The sequence below is a fragment of the Hermetia illucens genome, chromosome 6, assembly GCF_905115235.1.
Source record: "Hermetia illucens chromosome 6, iHerIll2.2.curated.20191125, whole genome shotgun sequence".
Lineage (NCBI taxonomy): Eukaryota > Metazoa > Arthropoda > Insecta > Diptera > Stratiomyidae > Hermetia > Hermetia illucens.
The window spans coordinates 17028288-17050019 of NC_051854.1; the positions used below are offsets into that span (position 1 = coordinate 17028288).

The following is a 21732-nucleotide window of genomic DNA, read 5'->3' on the forward strand; positions in this document are numbered from 1 at the left end:
GTGTCACGTTAAAATGAGAAACATCCAAGCGTTCTGATAGAAAAGATGAGCATCAAAGGGCGGCAACTTTCAAATTAAATCCACAAGGTATAGGACATGCAACGACACGACCTCGTTTAATTTAAGGGTTTGGAGGAGAGAAGATGAATTTGACACCTATCAATTTTACACTGGAATCGAAAAACCATAGATCTAGAAGGGCAAGCGCGGAGAAGACAGTATTTACCTTTACTTCTTTGCTTAGTTGTCGCCCTACAGAACAGTAGGTCATCCTTGATTCTCTATCAAAAGAGTCCAACGGAACCTGATTTTGTTCTTTAAATTCCTAATTCAAAAAAAAGTGAAAAAAATGTCCGCATCTCAAGAGGCTGCCCCAAGAATTGCAAAAACCATATATCGGAGACAATACGTAAATATCGAGTAGTAACTATTTCGGGGTCATTACAAAACCCAATCCATAATTATAAACGATGATAAACGAGCAATTGTGATCCTAACAAATGTCCTACCTCAATATGCTACCCGCTGGTAATACTTGAGTGGCAGTAGTGGCGGATAAATCGGTGCTCTTATAATGCACCCTTGCAGGTCAGTGCTCATCAAAATGGAGAAACTATCAACCACCAGAGCGTCCCATATAAACGAATTAATTCAACGGCCAAGAACAAGCAACAGATAACATTAGGATTTAAAATTTCGGAATGTTCAATATCTTTACAAAAACCGATGTGTTGCGGAAGCTTCTGAAGGAGATATCAAGAATATACCCCAACATATTGACTGTGCAAAAAAGAACTAATCAACCCGGTAGGGAAATTAGGGGCATGCGGACCCACTTTCTCTTTTCATCAGTAGAGAACGTAGAATTTTCGGAAAACAGAATTTAAAGCTAAATTTGAGAAGGATATGCTAATCACTGATAAGTTGGAGAGACACTTTTAACGGTTCCGAAATAAGTGATTTTTCGGATGTGAGCGCCTGCAACATTGAGGTTCATAGGAATTTGAAGTACCTCATTGCTCTGATCATACAATCCCGGTGTCATTCCTTGTTTGACGATCGCAGTGAACATTGCTGAAGACCAGGAGTTCAAAAAAGTTGGGACGAAACAAGAACATATAAATGGACCAGTGTTGAGTTCTGAAAATTGATACCTCTAGGAGTAGATGGCAACATAAATGGAAAACACAGCCCCCATCGGATCTATTTTACACGTTAGATCTTGGAGCCTTGCTCTCAAATTTCCAAATCGGGACGACAATCTAGAAATTGATCATGAAGAGTCCTGAAGCTCTGCCTTGGGACTGGTGACGCTACCAGAACAATCGGGGTACATCTACAAATTAAATATCCTGCATTTGGATAGCCAGAAGACGATGATGCATTTTACCAAATAGACCATGTTTTCATTGAAACAAGAGTTATTACCAGTATTCGGGATGTCCGAATAGATGAAGAGAACTGTAATGCAGAGCATCACCTAAATGGGGTGAAATACCGACATCGTAAAGCAAAAATAAGGGAAATAAATGAAGATATTTCAGCCATAGCAATGTGCAGATGGATTTTAAAAGTCATCATAGGAAATATCTCTGGGAAAATGTAAGAACGTGGAAGAAATGTAGCGAAGAATAAAGGAACACTACCAAAAGGGCAGCAAATGCTGTAACTCGGAATAAATCAGGGATCATTTTCGGGCCAAAGTTGGAAGCCAATGAGCAACGATCCAAGGCAAGTCAATCGCATGAAATCTAACCTTGAGAAGACTACGGGAAATTTGAGAAGTAGAATAATACGGCGAATGAATGCATTGAAAAATCCTGCAGAAAAATAGTTAAGAATACGGCATAATTGCGAGTTGTACACCTGCTAGAAGGTTTCCACATTTAATTAATTTGAAAAGGTTGGGATGAATGGGGTTCATTGGGCCGGTAGAGTTCAATACGCTCCACCTAAATGAACAACAGATAAAATGTAAGGAGGAATCTGTCAATGTGAACAGAACAACTAAACTTTAGCTAAAGTACTAGGCTTCACCGACTGAACAAAGCGTTTCCAGAATTAAGACAGTGGAGAAGGATAATACTTGAAGCTAAGGCTCAATTTTAGCTGCAGGAAAATGGCCCATAATGAAAAAGTTTGAACTCTAGCGCGTATTATGTAGACTAGAGACAGTCGAAACGAGTTGACATAGCCCAAATTTACCTTAGGGCCTTTATTTTGGCACATTGTCAACTCGTCATATGAGACCGGAAGAAAAGTTAATACTCCGGGTTTTCCACCGGACATAGAAGAGAAAGAAATTTTCAGCACTGTCAGCAGTATCATTTGTTGAAACTGAACTGGGGTGGAGAGGGGATATGTGTATCGTATGAATTGTCAGAGCGCAACACGGAGCAAAGGAAACCAATTCCTCAAATTTCGCGGGATGGGTTCCAAAGGAAGAGGCTTCTTCAAAGTAGCATCACTGGTAATGAAAAGTGCGTGTACTACTACAATCCAAAGCGCAAGAAATCGTGAGACAATCGGCAACTTCAATCGCAAAGCTCAAGGATGTCTTGCATACTAGCATACTGTACTATGAACTTCTCCAACCCGACGAAACAGTCACTGCCAATCGATATCAACAGAAACGATTGCAGTTGCGCAATCAACTCCGAGTAAAAACACCAGAACGAGCGAGCCGATACGACAAATTGATTTTCCTTCTAATGACAACGCAACGCCGCAAAAAGGTTACAAAAATTGAAATGGGAGATGCTACCCCACCCCCAGCAGACACTGCTTCGTCATTAGTGGCTGCTTTGAGTAATAAGCACAATATTTAATTCGCAACGAAAGACCAATGCTAACTGGAAGGGTAGCAGCAACACAACCCTCTTTTCAGAACACTACATTAGCACCACCCTTTTTTTGTCAACGTAGTGAAATCTAGTTCCTTACAGGACACGGTGGATGCTACAGGCAATATCTGCACCGCTTTGGGCTGGTTGATTCACCAAATTTTACTACATGAAATGGCACACCGGAGAATGCAGAGCATGTGATGTTTCCCTACCGGTTCACGTCGGAGCTGGGAAGGAGCGTAAGCCCGGTTAATATAGTTGCGGAGATGTTGAGGTTAGAGGAGAACTGAGTTACGGTTTCCTCCGCAATTGAAAAAATACAGAGCGAGCTGGTGAAAGAAGTAAGGAGGGGGGAAGCTTAAAGGAGGAGAAGAACGAAGCAGGTTGTACGTTGACTTATAGGAATACATTCGGACGCACGACAAACATTACTGCCGGGGTCCCTCGCTCAGAAGTTTCGAGACGGCAATTTGAGTGGAACAAAACTTTTAAAAGAGCACGAAACTCGTTCTCTGCATACTTTCCTTGACTTATACTATAAGAATGCACACCGGCCCCTGTATAATACCAACTCCGGAAGACATCGAATGGAGTTGGGAGCGAAACCAACTTTGAAATTTACATTCAATACAGATGAAGCGAAAAATGTTCGAATCTTCAGTACTGTCACCGGTTAAAATTGTACACAATCTGGATACCTTTAATAGCGCCGTGCAGTGAATTAGAAAGCGATCTGTAAACCACTATACAGACTGTTTCTCGCGAAATATCGTACGCTGTTATAGGGGTGAGTTGCCTAACCTTTTTAAGCTGCAAAGAGGGGAGACGGGGGAAGGATAGAACGCTGGACTCTTGAGCTCGTTGCCCTTGTTTCGAATCTGAGTCATTGTGGATTGTGTTCTTCTTGCTTCTGTGGCCTACTCAATTGCATAGCATTAAGTATCACGATAGTGAAACTGAAGCACAGTCTCACGCCAACTGGAGGGAAAAAAGGGATTTTGTGGATGCCTTATCCTCCTCCAGAAAAAGTGAACAGGAGATAGACAATGATAAAATATACGGCGAAAGTAGTGTTTTTACCTGGTCAAAGAGCCAACTCCGAATTGTATTTGATCAATTTTTTGTCAAAACTGATTGCAAAAATCCTTAGATTCCAAAGTTGGAGTCGAGGCGATAGTCGTCACCTAGTTAATACCCTTAAGCGTACTTAAAATAACGAATACCACTACTTTCGGACGCTCTCATATCATTCATCATAACATTGCAAACAGTCTCAGATTGGCCGCTTTTGGTAGCTGCCAGGTCTATGTTAGGGTGCTACCCTAGACAGCGTCATTCGATATTAACACGCATCCGTTGTTAACCAAAAGTTAACAAAGAGCCGCTTATGAATGCCTACAGATAACCATGGTTACGAACAAACGAAGGAAGATATGAAATAGTACTAACGCGATTGGTCCTGTTATTGCCACCGAGGACTACTGAAATAGGGGCGTACCTGTGTAAGTTGCGCACACTTTTCCATATTTGTCAAAAATTATATATTTGACTTTGACGGTCTACCCTTTGACGCTGAGGAAACGTCTGATGAGATCGCCTCTGACCTGCGATCGAAACCGTTAAAGCCAAATATATAATTTTTGAAAGTATTGGGCGCACGCCCAAGAAAAGTGTAATAGAAGGAGTAAGTTGCTTCTCAAACAAGAGCGGCACGCCATTAAGTGGATAGCGGGCTCAGAACAACTCATTCTCAAACAAAATTTTTATTACAGTAACGACTCTTCGTAACTTTTCTTGTTGTCCCGTCGCCACACCCAGTGGAGAATAGTTGGAGGTCAGTCTAAAGAATCATTATCCACTGGAAAGACTGCGAACCAAGCCAAAGCTGTCTTAATGGAAACTGAATTCTCCAGAGGAACTTAGTGTTGCGACGGGGTTCAGAACAAAAAAGACGTGCCGATTTTTTGGAAGTCCTATGGAGAGCTAAAACACATTTCGATGAACCGCCAAAGATAATACTTAGGTGTAGTTGACACACTATACCTCAACCACAAGTGAGGGCCGGTAGCATTCATATAAAACTTAGCATTGCTGCAGGATTTACATTGCACTATTTGAGTCAAGAAAGCCAGCATATTATGTTGCCAGCATGTCGGCAACATGAATGTTGCTAGATTTAATGTCCGCTTTAGATATATTAAAAATTCTTTAAAAATATACACATCGAGATAATCGGAAGGAATTTTCCTTTGTATTTCAAAATGAGGATCTAACAAATTTCCAAAACAGTTACTTTTGCCTTTCAAATATTTTCAAAAATTTCGAATCTTTGCTATCTATTATTGATGAATAAGCGTTTTTTTCAATTTTTGCTGTCAATTATCATGGTTGGACGTCAAAAGGTGTTAAGTAACATTCTGCACTCACATATATTTACTGAATCTGATTACACTGTTAATAAATAGCTACAGATACAAGTTATTTATTCGACACCAAGCAAGTTGCGAATACGACTTCGATTCCCTGGAACTACTTGCTTCGAATGTACGGATGTGATTATCGACATGAATAATACAATCTATAGACGGTTTTCATGTAATTTGCAAACTGCGTGCACGTTCGCCTGACAAAATGATTGCAATACAATATTCGATATCAAACTCGTCACACGTCCACACCATACTAGAATCAGAAAACACGTGCCATGCGAAATTATCCCTAAAAAAATTACCATAAAATCAATGGCCTTACATCGTATCTATTGTAACCACTCAACTAGCTAATTACACATAGCGCCGGTATCTGCTCAGCAGCCGGCAAAGACAACAAATATGAAAATAGAAACGAAGAAAATCTTTTACATTCAGATACGATTATTATTTATATATCTTCCCACATTTTCTTACTTTGAGCTTACAAAGAAGCCCCCACTTGTGATGGGCAAGCAAGAAACATCTTTTCGCGCGCTTTTTCATTACAACTACGTACGTAGGCACTAAGTTATGAATGGGAAGAGGGAAGTGGAATTAACGGCCGGTTTTCAGTTGCAATGAAAATAATGTTGAACGAAAACCGAATGCACTTGCACTTGAAATGCTAGAGATTGCTAGAAGTAGCGAGCGGATATCTGCGGTTATTATGTAAGAGATAAATCTTTATGGAAGTTCGAACTGAATTGGATTTGTACTAGCAGACGTCGACCTACATAGATACCGGGAGGACCGGCATGCTTGTGTTGCTGGGGTAGTTGGAATGATAATATTTCTATTATCAACAATAGCTGAATCTACATTTTCTAATCTACGTATCTATAAAACACCAACCTCTGCTGACACGGAATGGATATTGTATGACAAAAACTTTGTTATCACAGTTTGGATTCACTTCCACTTCGTTGTAGTCTCCCTGCTTCCCGGGGTTTTATCGAATTGTTGCATATATGCAGGTCAGCGAAGAATCTTTTTATGTATTCGCAACAGGTGTCGAATTTGAATGACAATTGCCGGTTGTCGAAATCAATACTTGCCAAAACTGCTTTCCTTAACAATTGACATGAAGACCGGTCATTGATTTATTTCACATATTCACATATTATATTGAAATAGAAAATCAAATATCGGCGAAAAAAAATCTTTTATTGGTCGTATTGATTTACTCTGAATGATCAGTGCATTAGCGATCGATCATAAATTTCCAGACTGACCAGATGGATGATTGTGCTTTTGAGAAAGTGTCATTAAAATTTGTAAGATAATACATCATGACCATGAGTGTCGTATGGAGAAAAAGAGAGAAAATTAGTGAATGCCTTTATTTTGGGTAATAGGTCATGGAATTTTTCGGATTAAAGGGGAGAAACTTCAGATGTATTGAGAAGAAATAGTCTGAGTCGCAGATATTTGCATTGAAAGCGAATTTTCTGGTTGTATCGTTTCTAGTCTAGGGCGGGCTAATTAATACCGCAAAAGATCGGTTTGGAAAGAGCTTTTGTTTGAGAGAACCTGTTGAACATATGTTTATCATTAGAAGAAGAACTTCCTCATTTGGCTTATTGTTTGAAGTGACCAATTTGATAAGAAACTTGACAAATAGCTACGAACAATGTCACGCAAGAAATAACACTTAAAGGGTTTGTTTTGGTTACTGGTCTCACTTGGCCTCCATCGGATATGCTTCACGTCGGAAATATATGTTAAATGCTAAATAAAGGACAGACAGCTAATACTTTTCTAATTTATGAACTACAAAACATGGATTTTATAGGTGATTAGAGATTAGAGAGAATATGACAAAAGTGATACTTCGTTGAAGTATGATATGCACTTCCTTGAAGTGTAATATCATATTAACATCACCGAGCGCGATCGAAACACTACTAGACGTCGTAGCATCACTTAATATCACCGCAACCTCATATGCGCTCAGACTCTAAGTTTAATATTTTGGCAAATGCGAAGAATTTAACCTACAACAGATACAAAAAAGGGCTAGGGAGGTAGGGATGAATGAAATTTCAATATTTCATTCGAATGTCAATTATTCTCCTTAATTATGACGTCAGCATCTTATTGGTATGGCTTAGGATGCGGTAAATTCGCAGGAAATTGGTAAGTTTGAACTGCTATAACTCTAGCATAGTTGGATTTCCATAAGATGTGGCATGTATATGCACGAAACAGTCCTCTATGTCGGCGCAAAATTTAGTACTACTAGGATGAACTTAAGGGGGGATTTTCAGTCAATTTCTAAAAGTTGGTAATATACTATTAGTAAGTATATTCGAGCAGATATCGGAATGGGACATCTCTCGAGACTTAGATTTCACATAAGTGTTTTACACAAAACCTTAAAAAGGGCTGGGAAGAAGTAGATTCTTGATAAATGCGACTTTCAAATTTCACGCGAATGTCAATTATTCTCGCTAATTATGACGTCATCATCTTAACTGCTGTAACTTTAGCGTTAATGGCCAGATCTCCATTAAATTTGGCACATGAATAAGAAATATTGTTCTCTATGCTGGTGCAATTTGGAAGTCCAAGGAGGAATTTAAGAGGGGTTTTTTAGTCAATTTCTAAAAGTTGATAATATACTATTACTAAGTTTATTTGGCAGATATCAGAATGGGACATATTTTTAGGCCCAGATTTCATCCAAGCGCAGTTTCTTGATTTTTTTTCGGATTTTTGGGATGGGTAGTTTCCAAAAATGAGTCCTGTCTCACTTCAAGTGCGTACATTTTGACTCCTTACTCGTGCACTTTGCAATTCACGCCAGAACTAATGTCAATTTCGGAAAGTACAAATTGAGACCTTTCATTTGGTACCCTACACGACTATATACGGTGATTTTTTTTAGATCCCCCTTTTAGACTCCAACTAAATTTATGTCACTCGCTGCTATGCGTGGGATTTCATAGTTCCCATCTGCCCACCAAATTTAGTTCAGATCGGTATAGCCGTTTTGGAGAAAAATGCCTGTGACAGACAGACAGACAGATGATTTTAATAAGGTTTTGTTTTACACAAAACCTTAAAAAATGATAAGCAACGTTTTGTTACGCCCGTGACGATGTGATATCACATTACAAAACATCACCGTTCTTCCTAGTACAAGTAGCGCTAGTGACTGTCGAGTGACAACTATCACTTACGGATTTGTTAATCCTATGATTAGCTTTTCTGTTGACTGACTTTGGAGCCGGAAAATGATTTCAGGTCTAAGTGTGATTTTAACTAAGGCGATTTCTTGTAAAGCCAAGCGAAGCAACAGAAAATGCGTATACTTCTTAGTGGTAAGTAATGGGGTGCCGTACATTTCTTATCACATCAATCTAATAATAAGTAATATTTGGTAATATGGGCTGCCGATTATCATATGTGATTTTGGTGATATAATATGTACGGTTAAGGCAATGAAAGAAGACGTTTGGGTACTGCTTTCTAATATCACTTTTCTCAAAAAGTGATGTGATATCATATTACCTACGGTGATGTTTCTTGCATCTATCTTACTTGGTGACTGACGCTATGCAGATTATTTATGGCTTCCTGGCAGTTCATAATGACAAAGGTTTTTTTCAAAGAAGCTTCAGATTAATACTACTGCGATTTTCCACCAACTGACTAAATTCTGAAATTTTTGAATCAATAAAATGAGTCAATATTTGCAATTTGAATGTTTTGGCACGGTTGAGGTTACAAGTCTCACGAACGTGCTCCTGAAATGAGTGCCATTAAGAAAAATCTTTTAGTAATTTTAATTTTTAATTTTTTCTTCATTTTATTCTTTCACTTTCACTATTTTCAAGAACTTGCATCTAAATTTGCCATCAGATCTTCCCATATCCAAATACATATCATTATAAACTCCCATTTAAATTTATATCTAGTGTAAATCAATTTAGATTCCTTCATTTGTTATCTTCCTCTATACAAAACTTCACTTTCATTTTACCGTCTTTTAGTAAAACTCTTCCATTAAAATTAGCAAACCATAAAACTACCAACTCAAAATTATTTAGATTCACCTAACAAAATTATGCTTTTTCGAAAGTACATAATTTATGATGCTTATAAATTTTTGCATAACGCACTAGATTTATCAGTAAATGGGTTGGCGTCTTCAAAACTGGTTTAAAGAATTTAATTAACATCATCTCTTTTGCCAAAAATTTGAATTCAAATGTTTGCCTAAATTGATATCACTTCCTCGGAATAAAACCGATCATAGGTGATTTTCTAGATATCCCAAGTTAAGTTGGTTGGATGGTTTGAAGTTAAGAAGAGAAATCAGGTGACCCTAACATGGGTTATGGTCTAGTTGCGAAATGATTGGAGATGGATTTTTAAGAGCCCTGAATAATGTGTGGTTGGAAAAAATTATTTTGATTGTATATATTTGTTTGGTTTTTGTAGAAAGTGAGATTGTTCGTAGCTATTTAGGGAGTTTTGTAACTGATGTCAATCCTTATCAAAATAGATTCAATGCGCGAAGCCCCAAAAGTTCCAAACGCGAAATGAATCGAGGTTAAATACTGTCTAAGTAAAAATACATGGCTTGGTATAGAGTTCTTGTAGTCATAAAAGGGATAGTGTAATGAAGGGCATTCCTTTTATGATTTGAGAAAAGATATTTGAAATAAGGGAACAGAAGGCAACAGAAGAGCAAATATTGAAATGAAGGAGTATTAAGTGCAATAGCGACTAGAATTAGGAGGATCGAAACGTTATCTTTGTGACTTCAATCTCATGCCACGGGTTCCAATCTTTGTTCGGGCCACATATGACTATGACTGCCAGAAGGAAATAGTACAGGGGTCTATTGAAAGTGCTGGGATCAAGATACCCCTTTTAAGAAAACGTGTAGTAGGTGGTCCTGTTTCCAGTAAGTATAAAAAAGAAAAATTTGGAAAAAGTTATGATGATCTCGCTAGGTAGATTGCAATGGAAACCATTCCACTATTTGTTCAAATAAATTTAATAATAAACTAATGTAAACGAAATTGTGTTTTGTGTCTGAAACAACAACGCAGATAATATTGAAAAATTTGGTGCAAATCTTTCTATTATCAACCAAATTACATTAAGTTAAAATTGTATTTTATCCTCTTTTCAAGCATTATTGCAGAATTCTAAGGTGAAAATTACTTAAAAAGAGCCAAATGCGGAAGAGAATTGCAGGTAAATTTTTCAATAATTAGCAAATAAAGACTTTGAGTACGTGTGTTGAGCTTTTTTTGCATAGGACAATGGATTGTAATATATTTACCCAAAACTGTAGAGTGAAACTTGACATTGAACGAAAGTGCGTTAGCTTGGTTTTTGAAAAGGTTTCCAAGGTTTTCGGATAGATGTCTGCTTAGCAAGCAAAGATTTAATAGAGCCACTAAATACTCAGGCAAATTTCTGAGTTCACCTCAAGAGCCCATGCAGCAACAGACCTCAATGAATTGAAATCCTAATCTCCCCCGCCTAACATACTGCTCTGAAATCAAGCAACAACTTTGCAGAATATTCAAAATTACTCCGCTTACTTTTGTGCCATTCTCAAATTACCCTCAAAATTGTCAATTCAACTTACTGAAATGCAAGTAGCGCTTGACACTCTTTCCTTTAACTAGACAATCTTAACCTGCACTCGTTGTATGTGCGTACGCATGCAAGCATTCATTTCGTTCCAACAAAAAATCAACAAGTCCAGCTACTTAGCAATTATCCAACCATGTAATAAAACAAACAATCAATCTATGTATATATTAGGTGAAGTGATGACGATAGTAGTATTTACGAAAAAATATAAATGCGCCAAGTACAGAAGAGTCTGCTATGTCTATTTGTATTGTGCACCCACACACTATATTTACTCAGGTAAGACACTTGAAAAGTTGAGCACAATTCAAGATATCTATATGGAGATAGATAAATAGATACACGTATATACCTAGATTTGCTGAAAAGGCATATATTATGTTTACACTCGTGTAATATTCACGTGCTTTTTTTCGAAAAAATGTTCAGAAGTTTGAAAAGTATCTGTTGGGACGTTTTCCTCCCAGCATGTCCCCCCTTGGGCTCCATTTCATCCACTATGATATGGGAATAGATTCTATTGATACAATATCTACATTCATTTGTACATGAATAATTATAACCGGGCATAATACGAGTATCTACACTGAGCAGACTCGGTTTTTGGCTTAAAGAGTCTTGTGAAAATCAAGAGTTTGCACTTTTCGGACGAGACCCCAAGTATTCGCGTATATGTAGATTTTTGATGGAGTCCACTTAAAATTCGATACAATTACGAATAGCAGCAATGACGACTTTGCACTTTTACCTATTTTAGGTTTTATTTTTTTCAAGATACTTATTAGGATTGCGTTTCGGTGTGTTGAGTAAAGACCACCAACCGTGCAAATTGTTTAATTGATGGTACTTGTTGTGACGGAATCTTGTTAATTTGGATGGTTCTTGTTAAACATTTGTTTGGATAGCAAATAATTACTGGCGTATATTTTTAAATATTGAATTTCGAGGAATTTGGATTGGGTTTTTGAAAATCTCAATTTGGCAATTTTGCAGTTTTTGGAGAGAAAATATCCCCGTTTTGGACAGTTGAATTTGGTAAAAAAAAGGTTTGCAAATAATGGAAATTTGGCCAAAAGCTTCACAGCAAAATAGGTGCAATTCTTTTCATGCGCTTGAATTGATATCAAATATGGGAACTTCCCAAATTTTGACAAAAGAGTGCATAGAAGGCAGCTTCATTTATCAATTAAATCTTTCAGAATTCTTCAAAAACTTCTAGGAGGAAGTAAGCTGATATCGCATTTGAAAAGAATCTACAGCTGAAATGAATATCTCGAATTTGCAAAGGCCTATTGAGTGCAGGATCATCGACCCTCAGACAACTCTTCTGCAAGGGAAAGTCTGCATCTTCACTGCCGTTAAGAGACTCCTTGCTTTCGCAATTCTGGGAGCGTCGTACGCAAGCACCCGACTAAACAGACGCTGCAAACGGGATGGGATGGGATGGTTTGGGGCCGTGGAAGCTATCCTTTAAATAATTCCATCCCTCACGTGTCTTTACACAAAAACGTGTCCTTTACCGATGCGTGGGTTCCACCGAATTTCGGAAAACACGATGCCCCTAATAAATTAGAGTTTTGCGGGGTCAGCGAATCAGAAGAAACATCGACCGAAGATATGATAGGTGGTGATGGATCGTACCTTTTGATCGCCGGACTCGGGTCCGCAGTTTTATGATTCCAAGCACGCGGTCGAGCCGATATTTTTTTTTTTTATTTTTACTTTTCAGATTTAGCTCGCGAATTAATCATTCGATAGGCTCTTGCGAATCCCTGTGTAAAGTGTCAGGATCCGGTGCAAACCCATGAATCGATAAAGGATACGCGATTTTTTGTAGAATGAAACGCTGGAGCTTCAGTATTTGTAGACAGATATTTACAGTTGATTGCGCCATGTTTCTAGATATTTTGGATAGCTCTCCCCTATTGGTCGGCCACTTAAAATGGTCTTTTGACCACCGCAATCATATTATTGTCATTACAATATTTATTTGGTTTAGATTATCCTAAAGTCACGTCAAGTCTAAATTACCTACGGATTACAATTCGCATCAATTTTCTGGCGTGTTGTTTTTACCGATTAGGTTAGTTTGCAACAAAGATTGTCTGCAAATAGTGAAGGATCATCTGTCAAACTGATATCTAATTTTTTTATACTTGGCGCTATACGAAAGTTATTTTAACGTCTATTGTCAGATAAGATGCCTCTAGGGTCATTGCTTCGCCTGCTGATGCATTTTTCACTCCTTTTGGGTTCAGAACACTGAGTGAACTGAATTTTCCCTTTGTCAACCCTCCCCATTACGCGCATTGTCTCAAATAACTAAGCTCTTCATTTATCATCTTCGAATTCCTTCATAAATATAGGTGTCGCTCTTTTTTAACTCTAATAATCAAGAGGGATCGAAGGGTTATATTTCATTTGACCAAATGGTTTAGTTTCAGGCAAGAAATATTGCGGCAAACAACAATGTGTATGTGTGACGATAATGACTACTTGGAATTAAAGTTGTGACTTTTCAGCCTTAGGCATTTCCGATTAGTACTATCTCAGCGGCCCACTACACTCAGTATAAACCAGTACCGCAGTGCTAGTCATGGAGGAGCTCTGATTGTAATCTTCAAATTAATCCGTGTCCGAAGAGGTCGTTGAAATTCAGGCTACACGGCAAGTACTCATGTTTAAACCCTCAGAATTTTCAACTCAGTGGAAAGTGTCTGTCAATATCATCGTGTCTTAGGAGCATATAGTTAATCTAACATTCAGGTCTGCACCAGTTGACTAGTTCCCATCCCAAGAAGAAAGCTTGATCACCTCGAACCTATAGAGGGAGTTTTAGACATCGGGCAACAGTTTGATATTGGAGATACCACGAGTCAAATGGTCCTCATTTGGTGGTCATTTTCGTAACCAGCTAGAGATTCTTTGAATGGGTGGGACATCCTTGAGCGGATATGAGACCCGATTAAAATTCTACCTGAGGATTTCGGCAGTGTGCCATGGGGCTGTATTTGTCGTCAAGCCGTGCATATTGACATAGCAGATAAACAGCTGTAAGGTATTCTACAAAATGCATGCATGAATATCGCAAAATAGTATATGGGTTGGGGGATGCGGGTGTCAGGAAAATAGAGGAATCGTGTGAAAAACTTTAAAGTCTTGTATCTTCGTTAATATTGAGAATTTCGAGAAAATGAGCGAAATTCGTAACCACTGGCCTTAGACCTGTAAAATGGAATGTAGATTGGGGAGTCTGTGTACCGAAAAAATGACGAAAAGGGAGAAATCTTTTGACAAACTTAAATGCTTGTTCCACCGCTAATATTGAGAATTTCGAAAAAATGAGCGAAATTCGTGATCACTGGTTTCAGGAGTAAATCAGCATGTTTGCCTTTGATTGAGAATTCATAGAGACTGCTGGGATGATCCCCGAATGTTCACAAGATTATAAGTGACTCAATATAGATAAGCCCCAATTTCCAAACTATTGAATTCTAGCGTCAATTGCCGGATACAAGCATGATTGCCCTTTGAACGCACATTTTTTGCATTGACGAAACCACTGAGTCTTTCGCAAAGGTCCCGGATTCAGGTGGCTGATATACGAGGTGCATTCGAAAGGTAGTGTATTAAAACATTTTTAAAACAATTGGTTTGAGCAATCGTTACGAGCGTCTAACATTCTTCAAGATAATCCCTTGAGCTATTGCACGTTTTTTTTCCAAAGATGCTGCCAGAAGGGTAACGGAGGAAGATTTTACAGCTCCCTCTTCAGGATATTCTGGTTTTAGGGGACTGTAGAGTGGCTAGGGCAGTCTCGTCAGGTTACGTTTCACCAAATACTCCGAACTGCACATTAGTGTGGCTTGAAGTATTGTCGTATCTCCCAGATAGTGATAGTGATCCCTCTTTTTCCTCGGACGAAGCTCTTTGTCAGGCCTTTGAAAATTGTCAAGAAAGAGATAGCCTTTACTGTCTGATCTTGAGATACGAACTCTAAAAACAGAATCTGCTTCGTTCTGATTTTAAATTTGCTCATTCTCGAGATTTTTAGATTGACATTGGTATTTGGGTCTATAGGTTATGCTCGAATACTCAATTTCATCCTCAATAACCGCTTTGTGCAAAAAATCAAGGTTTTCGGAACGTTCAAAAAATTCAGTCAGGACAACTACCCGGTCATAGATTGGTGAGTTGACTGAAAAAATCTGTTATGAAATGATTGGAAACTATTGAAAATCTCCTGAAGACATGACAGGTATGGTAAAAACCTGAAACTTGATTTTGCAGTGGTGGAGAAGATATTTCCTTTTTTCGTATCGTCTCATCAAGGAATTAGGGATTAGATAAATAACGAGAGAGTGAAAAAAGGTAGAAACTAGGCCAACAAGACAGCAAAACTCTCGTATTTTTCAATAAGCATTTGTGAATAGTAAATCAACATTAAATTGGCGTGGATGACAGCGAGAAGAGAGACGTGCAGTATCTTCTTTATTCGAAATTTGTGAAAAAATTATACCAATTGGCTGTTTTATTCAGCTACACGGATACACTCTTCAGGTGCTACCTCAGTCTGATGTTACGAATAGCATGGTCGAGTCTATCCGCCAAGGGATCCCTACTCCATTTATACAAGTCATTTATTTTTACGCGAAGTTCCACACTTCAATAAAAACTAAACGCTATGAATAAAACGTGGTGCAACATTGCCTTATCAACACAGCCAATTCAACAATGTGGTCTTATCCAAATAGTTTGACCGCGCTCTGTAAAATCCGAGAAGGCCACAGACGGGAAACGTATATCCAGGCAGAGGATATAAGCAATTTAGGTCCTCGATCTTAAACTGTGATAGCTGAGATTTGTCTGCGGATTCCTTCAGTTTTCCCTATGCCGGATTATTTCCATCATAAGATGAGATAAGGCAGAATCAACAACAAAGAAAATGCAAGACAAGAAGTGTGTCTTCCAACGAAGTAACCCTTCTCCAATTTGAAATTTTCAAATGCAATCGAATCCCAAGGCTCTGCAAAATTTACAACCCCCTTCCCATCTCTGTCAAATCCCTCAGGTAAAAAATCGTTGTCCCAATCAATGATCCCAATTTCTACCTGAACTAAACTCAGCGGTCAAACATCTTAGAAATTTCAAATTCCATAAGGATAATGACCACAGTTCCCTGTCCATTTCTGTTTGGTGTTGGTTCCCTCATTCATTTTTGCACACCTTGACTTTCTAATTACCTGCATCGCCTCGATTCGGGAAACGTCTATATACATATGTATTTCCCTGAGCAGAACACATCAAAACAACAAAACCAAGATGAGGATTATTCAAATTAGTGACCGGGGCAGGTGCAAAATTTGTACGGATGTAAGATATATGTACAGCGCAAGAGGAGGTATATGCAAATTGTGGTTTCTTCGAGTCAGTAGACCGGATTCTGGAGTTCCTTCCAGGGGTCGTAATTATGAAAGAAATACGAGTACACATTGTACAGACATATGGACGTCCAACGTATATAAACACTTCAAGATTTCACAGTTGCCTCCTAAAGCAAGATTGATACGCGATACTTGATTAACGTACTGCATGCCGGCGGGCAATCTACCCCTATAGTCGGTCAAAACAGAGTGTTCAACCCACTCTGCGAGCCCCCAGTAAATTCTTATCAATTTCTCAGAATTTAGTTGTGAATTGCAGGAAATCTTTGTACGCCAAGTTCTCCATTCTTCCCTCACTTCTACAAGAGATTGTAAGAAAACGGGAACGGGGAGCCCAGATCAATCAATTGTTGGAAAATGCCGGGGGAAAAAAATCACTACAACTTTCCTCAACGGTGGAAGAGGAGAAAACAAATGTTATAAAATTGTATGGCGGTGATAAACGCGCCACGCTGCCGGTCGCGGTTTTTTTTTTTAAATAAGAAAAGAACAGAAAAAAATGTCATTGTCGTTGGCGGTGTTCGTTGTCGATGAAGTAATTTATGTAATCTCTGATTTTTTTAAGTTTTATTTCTCCCATGTAGATATGCACATGTGTATGTCGCGGGACTTTTTTTTTTCTTCTTAATTCTTCCGACCAGCTCATTTGTTCAGTTAGCCCGCAAGATTCTGCAGAAAGTGGGGGCGGAGGTGAGGGGGCGATAGGAAATAATGTGTGTGGGGCTTTTGACTTAATAACGATAACAAAAAATGTAAACTTAACGTAATGTTTTACAAGCTGTTTGGCTTGTATACTAATGGCTTGATGGCACGGTTAATAAGTGATTTAACATATTGGTTATTTCGTGTAGTAGTTTTATGAGTTAATCGATAGATGTACGTTGAATGTATGTGCGTTCTACTTCCATTTAGAATAGTTACTTATGAGAATTACGAGGAGTGATTAGTTCGCATGGGATTTGTGCGTCCGCGGTTATAATCGCGCTTACATTTACTTGGGAGCTGAAATTGTCACAGTAATTTTTGCTGTCGAATTAAATGTCCGACACGTTCTAATTTACGCTTTTGAGCACGTACTAGAGATGGAGTGATTAAACTGTACATATTCCATAAGATTCTTTTGTTCTACTATAGTAACTGCATCAGCTACTGATAGTGTTTGTTAGATTACGTAATTTTGTACAGAAAATTATAAAAGAATTATTCTCCTACCTTTTTTCCTCTTGACGACTTCAAGACCTGGAAAAGAGAAATATCTGTTTTAGACAATATGGTATTTAGATAGTAAAGAAAAGAATTGAAGCCTAGCAAGAAATGTGACAAACTGATTCCTCAAAAAAGTAGGAGCTAATTGGGTTAGATGATTATAATGTTAAAACGATCAATTGTGCCTGGCAACTCTTCTTTGCGTTTGACAGTTAACGACCATTGACTAGCAATTTCATTAGGATAGTGCATTGTATCAAACTATATTTGAAATCAGAGATGAATAAAATTTCAAGATAAAACTCGATCTATAGTTACATTTTCACTATGATAAGGCGGACGATTTTCAAACCTCACTCAGGGACAAACACTTTTGAAGAAAGATGGTTAGTAAAAATAGACAGCGATGAGATGTCAATCTTCCGCTACTGTAGATTAATCGGTTTTATCCAAAAACTTACAACTTGGGAGCTAAACAAACCGAAAATAGAAAACAAACAACAAATTGCTTTGAAATCGCCGTTTAACATCCTATCCAACACCAAGGATCTCGTGATCACGAGCTACGATTTCTGTACTGAGTCATCCCCAAGGACGAGACGGCACTATAAAATGCGCCAAAATCAAAGCAAGAAGATGCAGTGCACTGGAGTGACACACGGGGACGTCAACAGGAAGCTACATATACCGTGTAAATAATGCTATTCGACTGAAAAGACCCTATCGACAAAATAATCCTCATATAATCTGTCATATCTCCAATCCGCTCTTCGAGAGGTCAAATAAGAACTTTTTGAGCAATATTTTGTTCCAATCGAGTACCACATTTTTCACTCTATGTAAACCAAATGAGCGTTATTCTGGGAAAGCCCGGAAAACAGTTGTCAGTTCTAAACCGACGCATTATCTAAACAGTTTCACGTTTGACAATTGCACAAAATTCAAAAAAAAAAAAAATTTTATTTAACCCAATCAACCCGTTGGGGAGGGCCGTCCCCATGTACTCGAGGAAGGTGATCAGACCCGAGTCTGCAAGGAGCTCAACTGACTCTTGCTACAAAGCCTCACTGGAGGTTATCTGATACCGGGATGGTCCTCTGAGAGCATATATTCTAGAAGAATTCCTGAGGGATATGTTCTCGGTCCGATTATTAACGGTTGCCCATATCGCGGGTAGACCCCCTTGTGGGATTGAGCGCGGAGTTGCGATGTAAACCTCGGGTGTCGTACTCCTTAGTTGCGGTATTTTAAGATTTTAAGTAAGCCTTGTCACTAGTATAAATGTTGAGTCTGCACTCAGTATAAACTGGAATGGATGTGACAGTCACAGCGGAGTTTTGATTGTGATCTCCGAATCAATCTGTGTCTGAAAAGAACCGTGGAATAATACTGACAAAGAAATTGGGGCTTTTTTTTAGAAAATCGACATGCTCTGAGAATTTGTACCTTAATTTCTAAAAACAGTCGAAAACCACTCCGAATTTTACTAAAAAATCATCTGTCTCGTTGGGATGAATTCTCCAAGTGGCTACAGGAATTATAACATATTTCACATCCGCATTTACTAGCATCCTTATCTTCCCGAAAATTGCGTTTTTGAAGAAGGCAGGATAGCCTGCCACCGAGTGGATCTAATGATGGTTTGGCACAAGGATCAGGCAAGTATAACCTAAAATTTCATGATTAGACTCACCAAGAAAATCGCAAGGCTCGACGACTTTCTCAAAAATGTTGCTTTATTTTACAAACACCATTATCACGTTCGCTGCCAATTTTAATTTCATTCAGCAGACCCTAGAGGAATGAGTGAACAGAAGGTTCCTAATAAGGGGTCAAAAAAATGTCAGAAAAGGAAACAGTAGAACTTTTACTAACCCAATTCGAGGATAAAACTTTCTACTAAACTTGTGTGAACATGTGTCATATAAGTTTTCCTGAAGAGCAGGTGAAAAAAACCAAATTCACGAGCCATGTCCTTGAACTCCCATCGCAGAGACCAATATCCTTACAAGAGTTTTCTGAAGAAGCGTTCGCTGAGGAAATTGCTTTTCTAGTGGGTCGAAGTCACGAGAATGCATACTCGATAAATCAGTGAGGAACTTGCCTACTAAAAAGTCTTAACGAGAAAGTTCCTCTTTGCAATTCTTTTGATCCTGACAGCAAAATTGAAACTTTCTTCTGTTAAGGTCTTCTCATGAAGCAACTTTCTCTAATTGATCGACTCGTTGTTAACTTTCTTTTGATATTCCTTGGTGAAGGAAGAGTTTCGAAAGCAGGCAATATTGAAGCGAACTATTGCTGAAGATGGGAAATAGACCTCACTTGACAATATCGAGTGAAAATAACTCTGGAAAAATGGTCTTAACTTCACAAACGATCCCGACACCCACAGTTGCACATGTTCCATTATTAATGTGACTGTTAGGGAAACCTCCACGATGATTCTGTTAGAGTGTATGTGCCAAGGAACTAAACGGAAGGGTTCAGAATTAAGGAAATTGCAAGTATGTATCATTTTCAATTTCAATAAAAGGAAGGAGGAAATTAACTGCAAGGATCTGTTGCACAGACCGTAACGCCTTGTTATTTCCACAGTTTATGCTCTTCATTTTGAGCACAATTAAATTCACAGATTCTCTAAGCCAACATAATTTAGGACTGACTGAAATTACAAACCCTTTAGTGCGTTCATATTCTAAAATAATTCAAGAGTTAGAAAGCATACGGGTACCGACCTAATCCTATAAAAAATAAAACAATGAACGACGTTTCCTTTGCTAATGTGATATTTATTTAGCAAATGCCAATATTTCGGGAACAAAGTTTATACTCCCTAAGTACAAGGCGACAAGGCGGTCGGTGGATCGAGATGGTTGGATGAAGGACATCCTGAAAACCAAGTCCCCTAAAGATGTCCTTCGTTGTTTGTTTTGTTGGTCGCAACAAACACCAGAATATACATTTTGTATTTCACCAAAGTTGAGAGTTTCATGTCATGTAAAAAGCAATTGAAAAAGATTGGCCTCAGTTTTTATCTCGCTCAGAAGCGGGGTCTGTTCGTTTGCACTTCTCTTGATAAGCCTGATAAGATTTGAGTCAACCAGCTTTCAAGTCGAGTATGTACATATATGCGCACAGAGAATGTGGGCTTATCAATTTGTTCAATGAAACCTATTTTTTGGCAAAAAAGGGACAAACTTACAAAATATTTTTGTAAGGAACCCTATTCAGGGATCAGGGGTCATCAGTGAATAATTGCAATTTTTACTTTCATTCCGAGCCCGGATTTTTCCTCCATGGCCATGCTCTGTTTACTGTTCTTCCTTGAGCTTTTTAATACTGGGCCAACTTCAGTAAAATTTTCATGGAGTGCTGTTCTCTCAGAACTAAGTAGGCTGATAAAACCCAACCTGAAAGAGGATTGTCTAAATTAGGTTAAGTCACGAATCTTATTCGAAATAAGACATAGGAGCACGAGGAATGTGAGCGTTAAGTCGTTGTAATAAAATATTCGCCGTCTATCTCCTCGTTTGTGGATAACTAACAAATAGAAGTTTTATTAGGCTTATCTTTGAAATAAATATTACGAACAGAATTCCTAGAGGATGAGTTCATTGTCTTTGATAGCTTATAGATCATACCCTTCCAAAGTGACAGATCACAAGTGTAGTAGAATTAGCCTTTCCTGACCACAGACTAACCATTCACATAAATGAGGCTAAACATTGGAACGAAAAAGAAGTCGCGGCAAATATGATAGTAAGCTCTGCACGATACCGTTATTCAGAGCGATGAAAACAATCCAAAACAAGCCTGCCTCTAATTAGATTATGCGAGGCACTGACTCGATGAAATTTAGAAGAGTTTGGTTATGAAGTTTTGATCCTTCTACCGTATATCTCTGGCATTACCCTTGCTTTTGCGTTTCTTTTTTGATACGATCCAACACATTCAATCCACAGGATCTTTGACATGGCCTCCATTTAGTTCTTCACATATTGAAACAATTCAGAAAGTTGACAACAGACTGATACTGACCTAATGTCCGTAGCTTAACGTATTGTCTTCGATTGTGAAAGACCACGTCCAGCGGCAACCAATTGAAAGTAGACACGGCTTAATTGAAGGAGATACGGCCGACATTGG

At 38.4% G+C, this 21732-nt stretch overlaps 1 protein-coding gene across 1 annotated transcript in view; it reads right to left on the bottom strand.

The window, feature by feature from the left end:
- LOC119659516 (zinc finger protein rotund-like) overlaps nucleotides 1–21732 on the bottom strand; it is a 115126-nt gene that overhangs the window by 82764 nt on the left and 10630 nt on the right. Inside the window, exon 2 of the mRNA XM_038067646.1 lies at nucleotides 17593–17619. Coding sequence (XP_037923574.1) covers nucleotides 17593–17619 — 27 coding nt within the window. The remainder of the gene's footprint in view (nucleotides 1–17592; nucleotides 17620–21732) is intronic.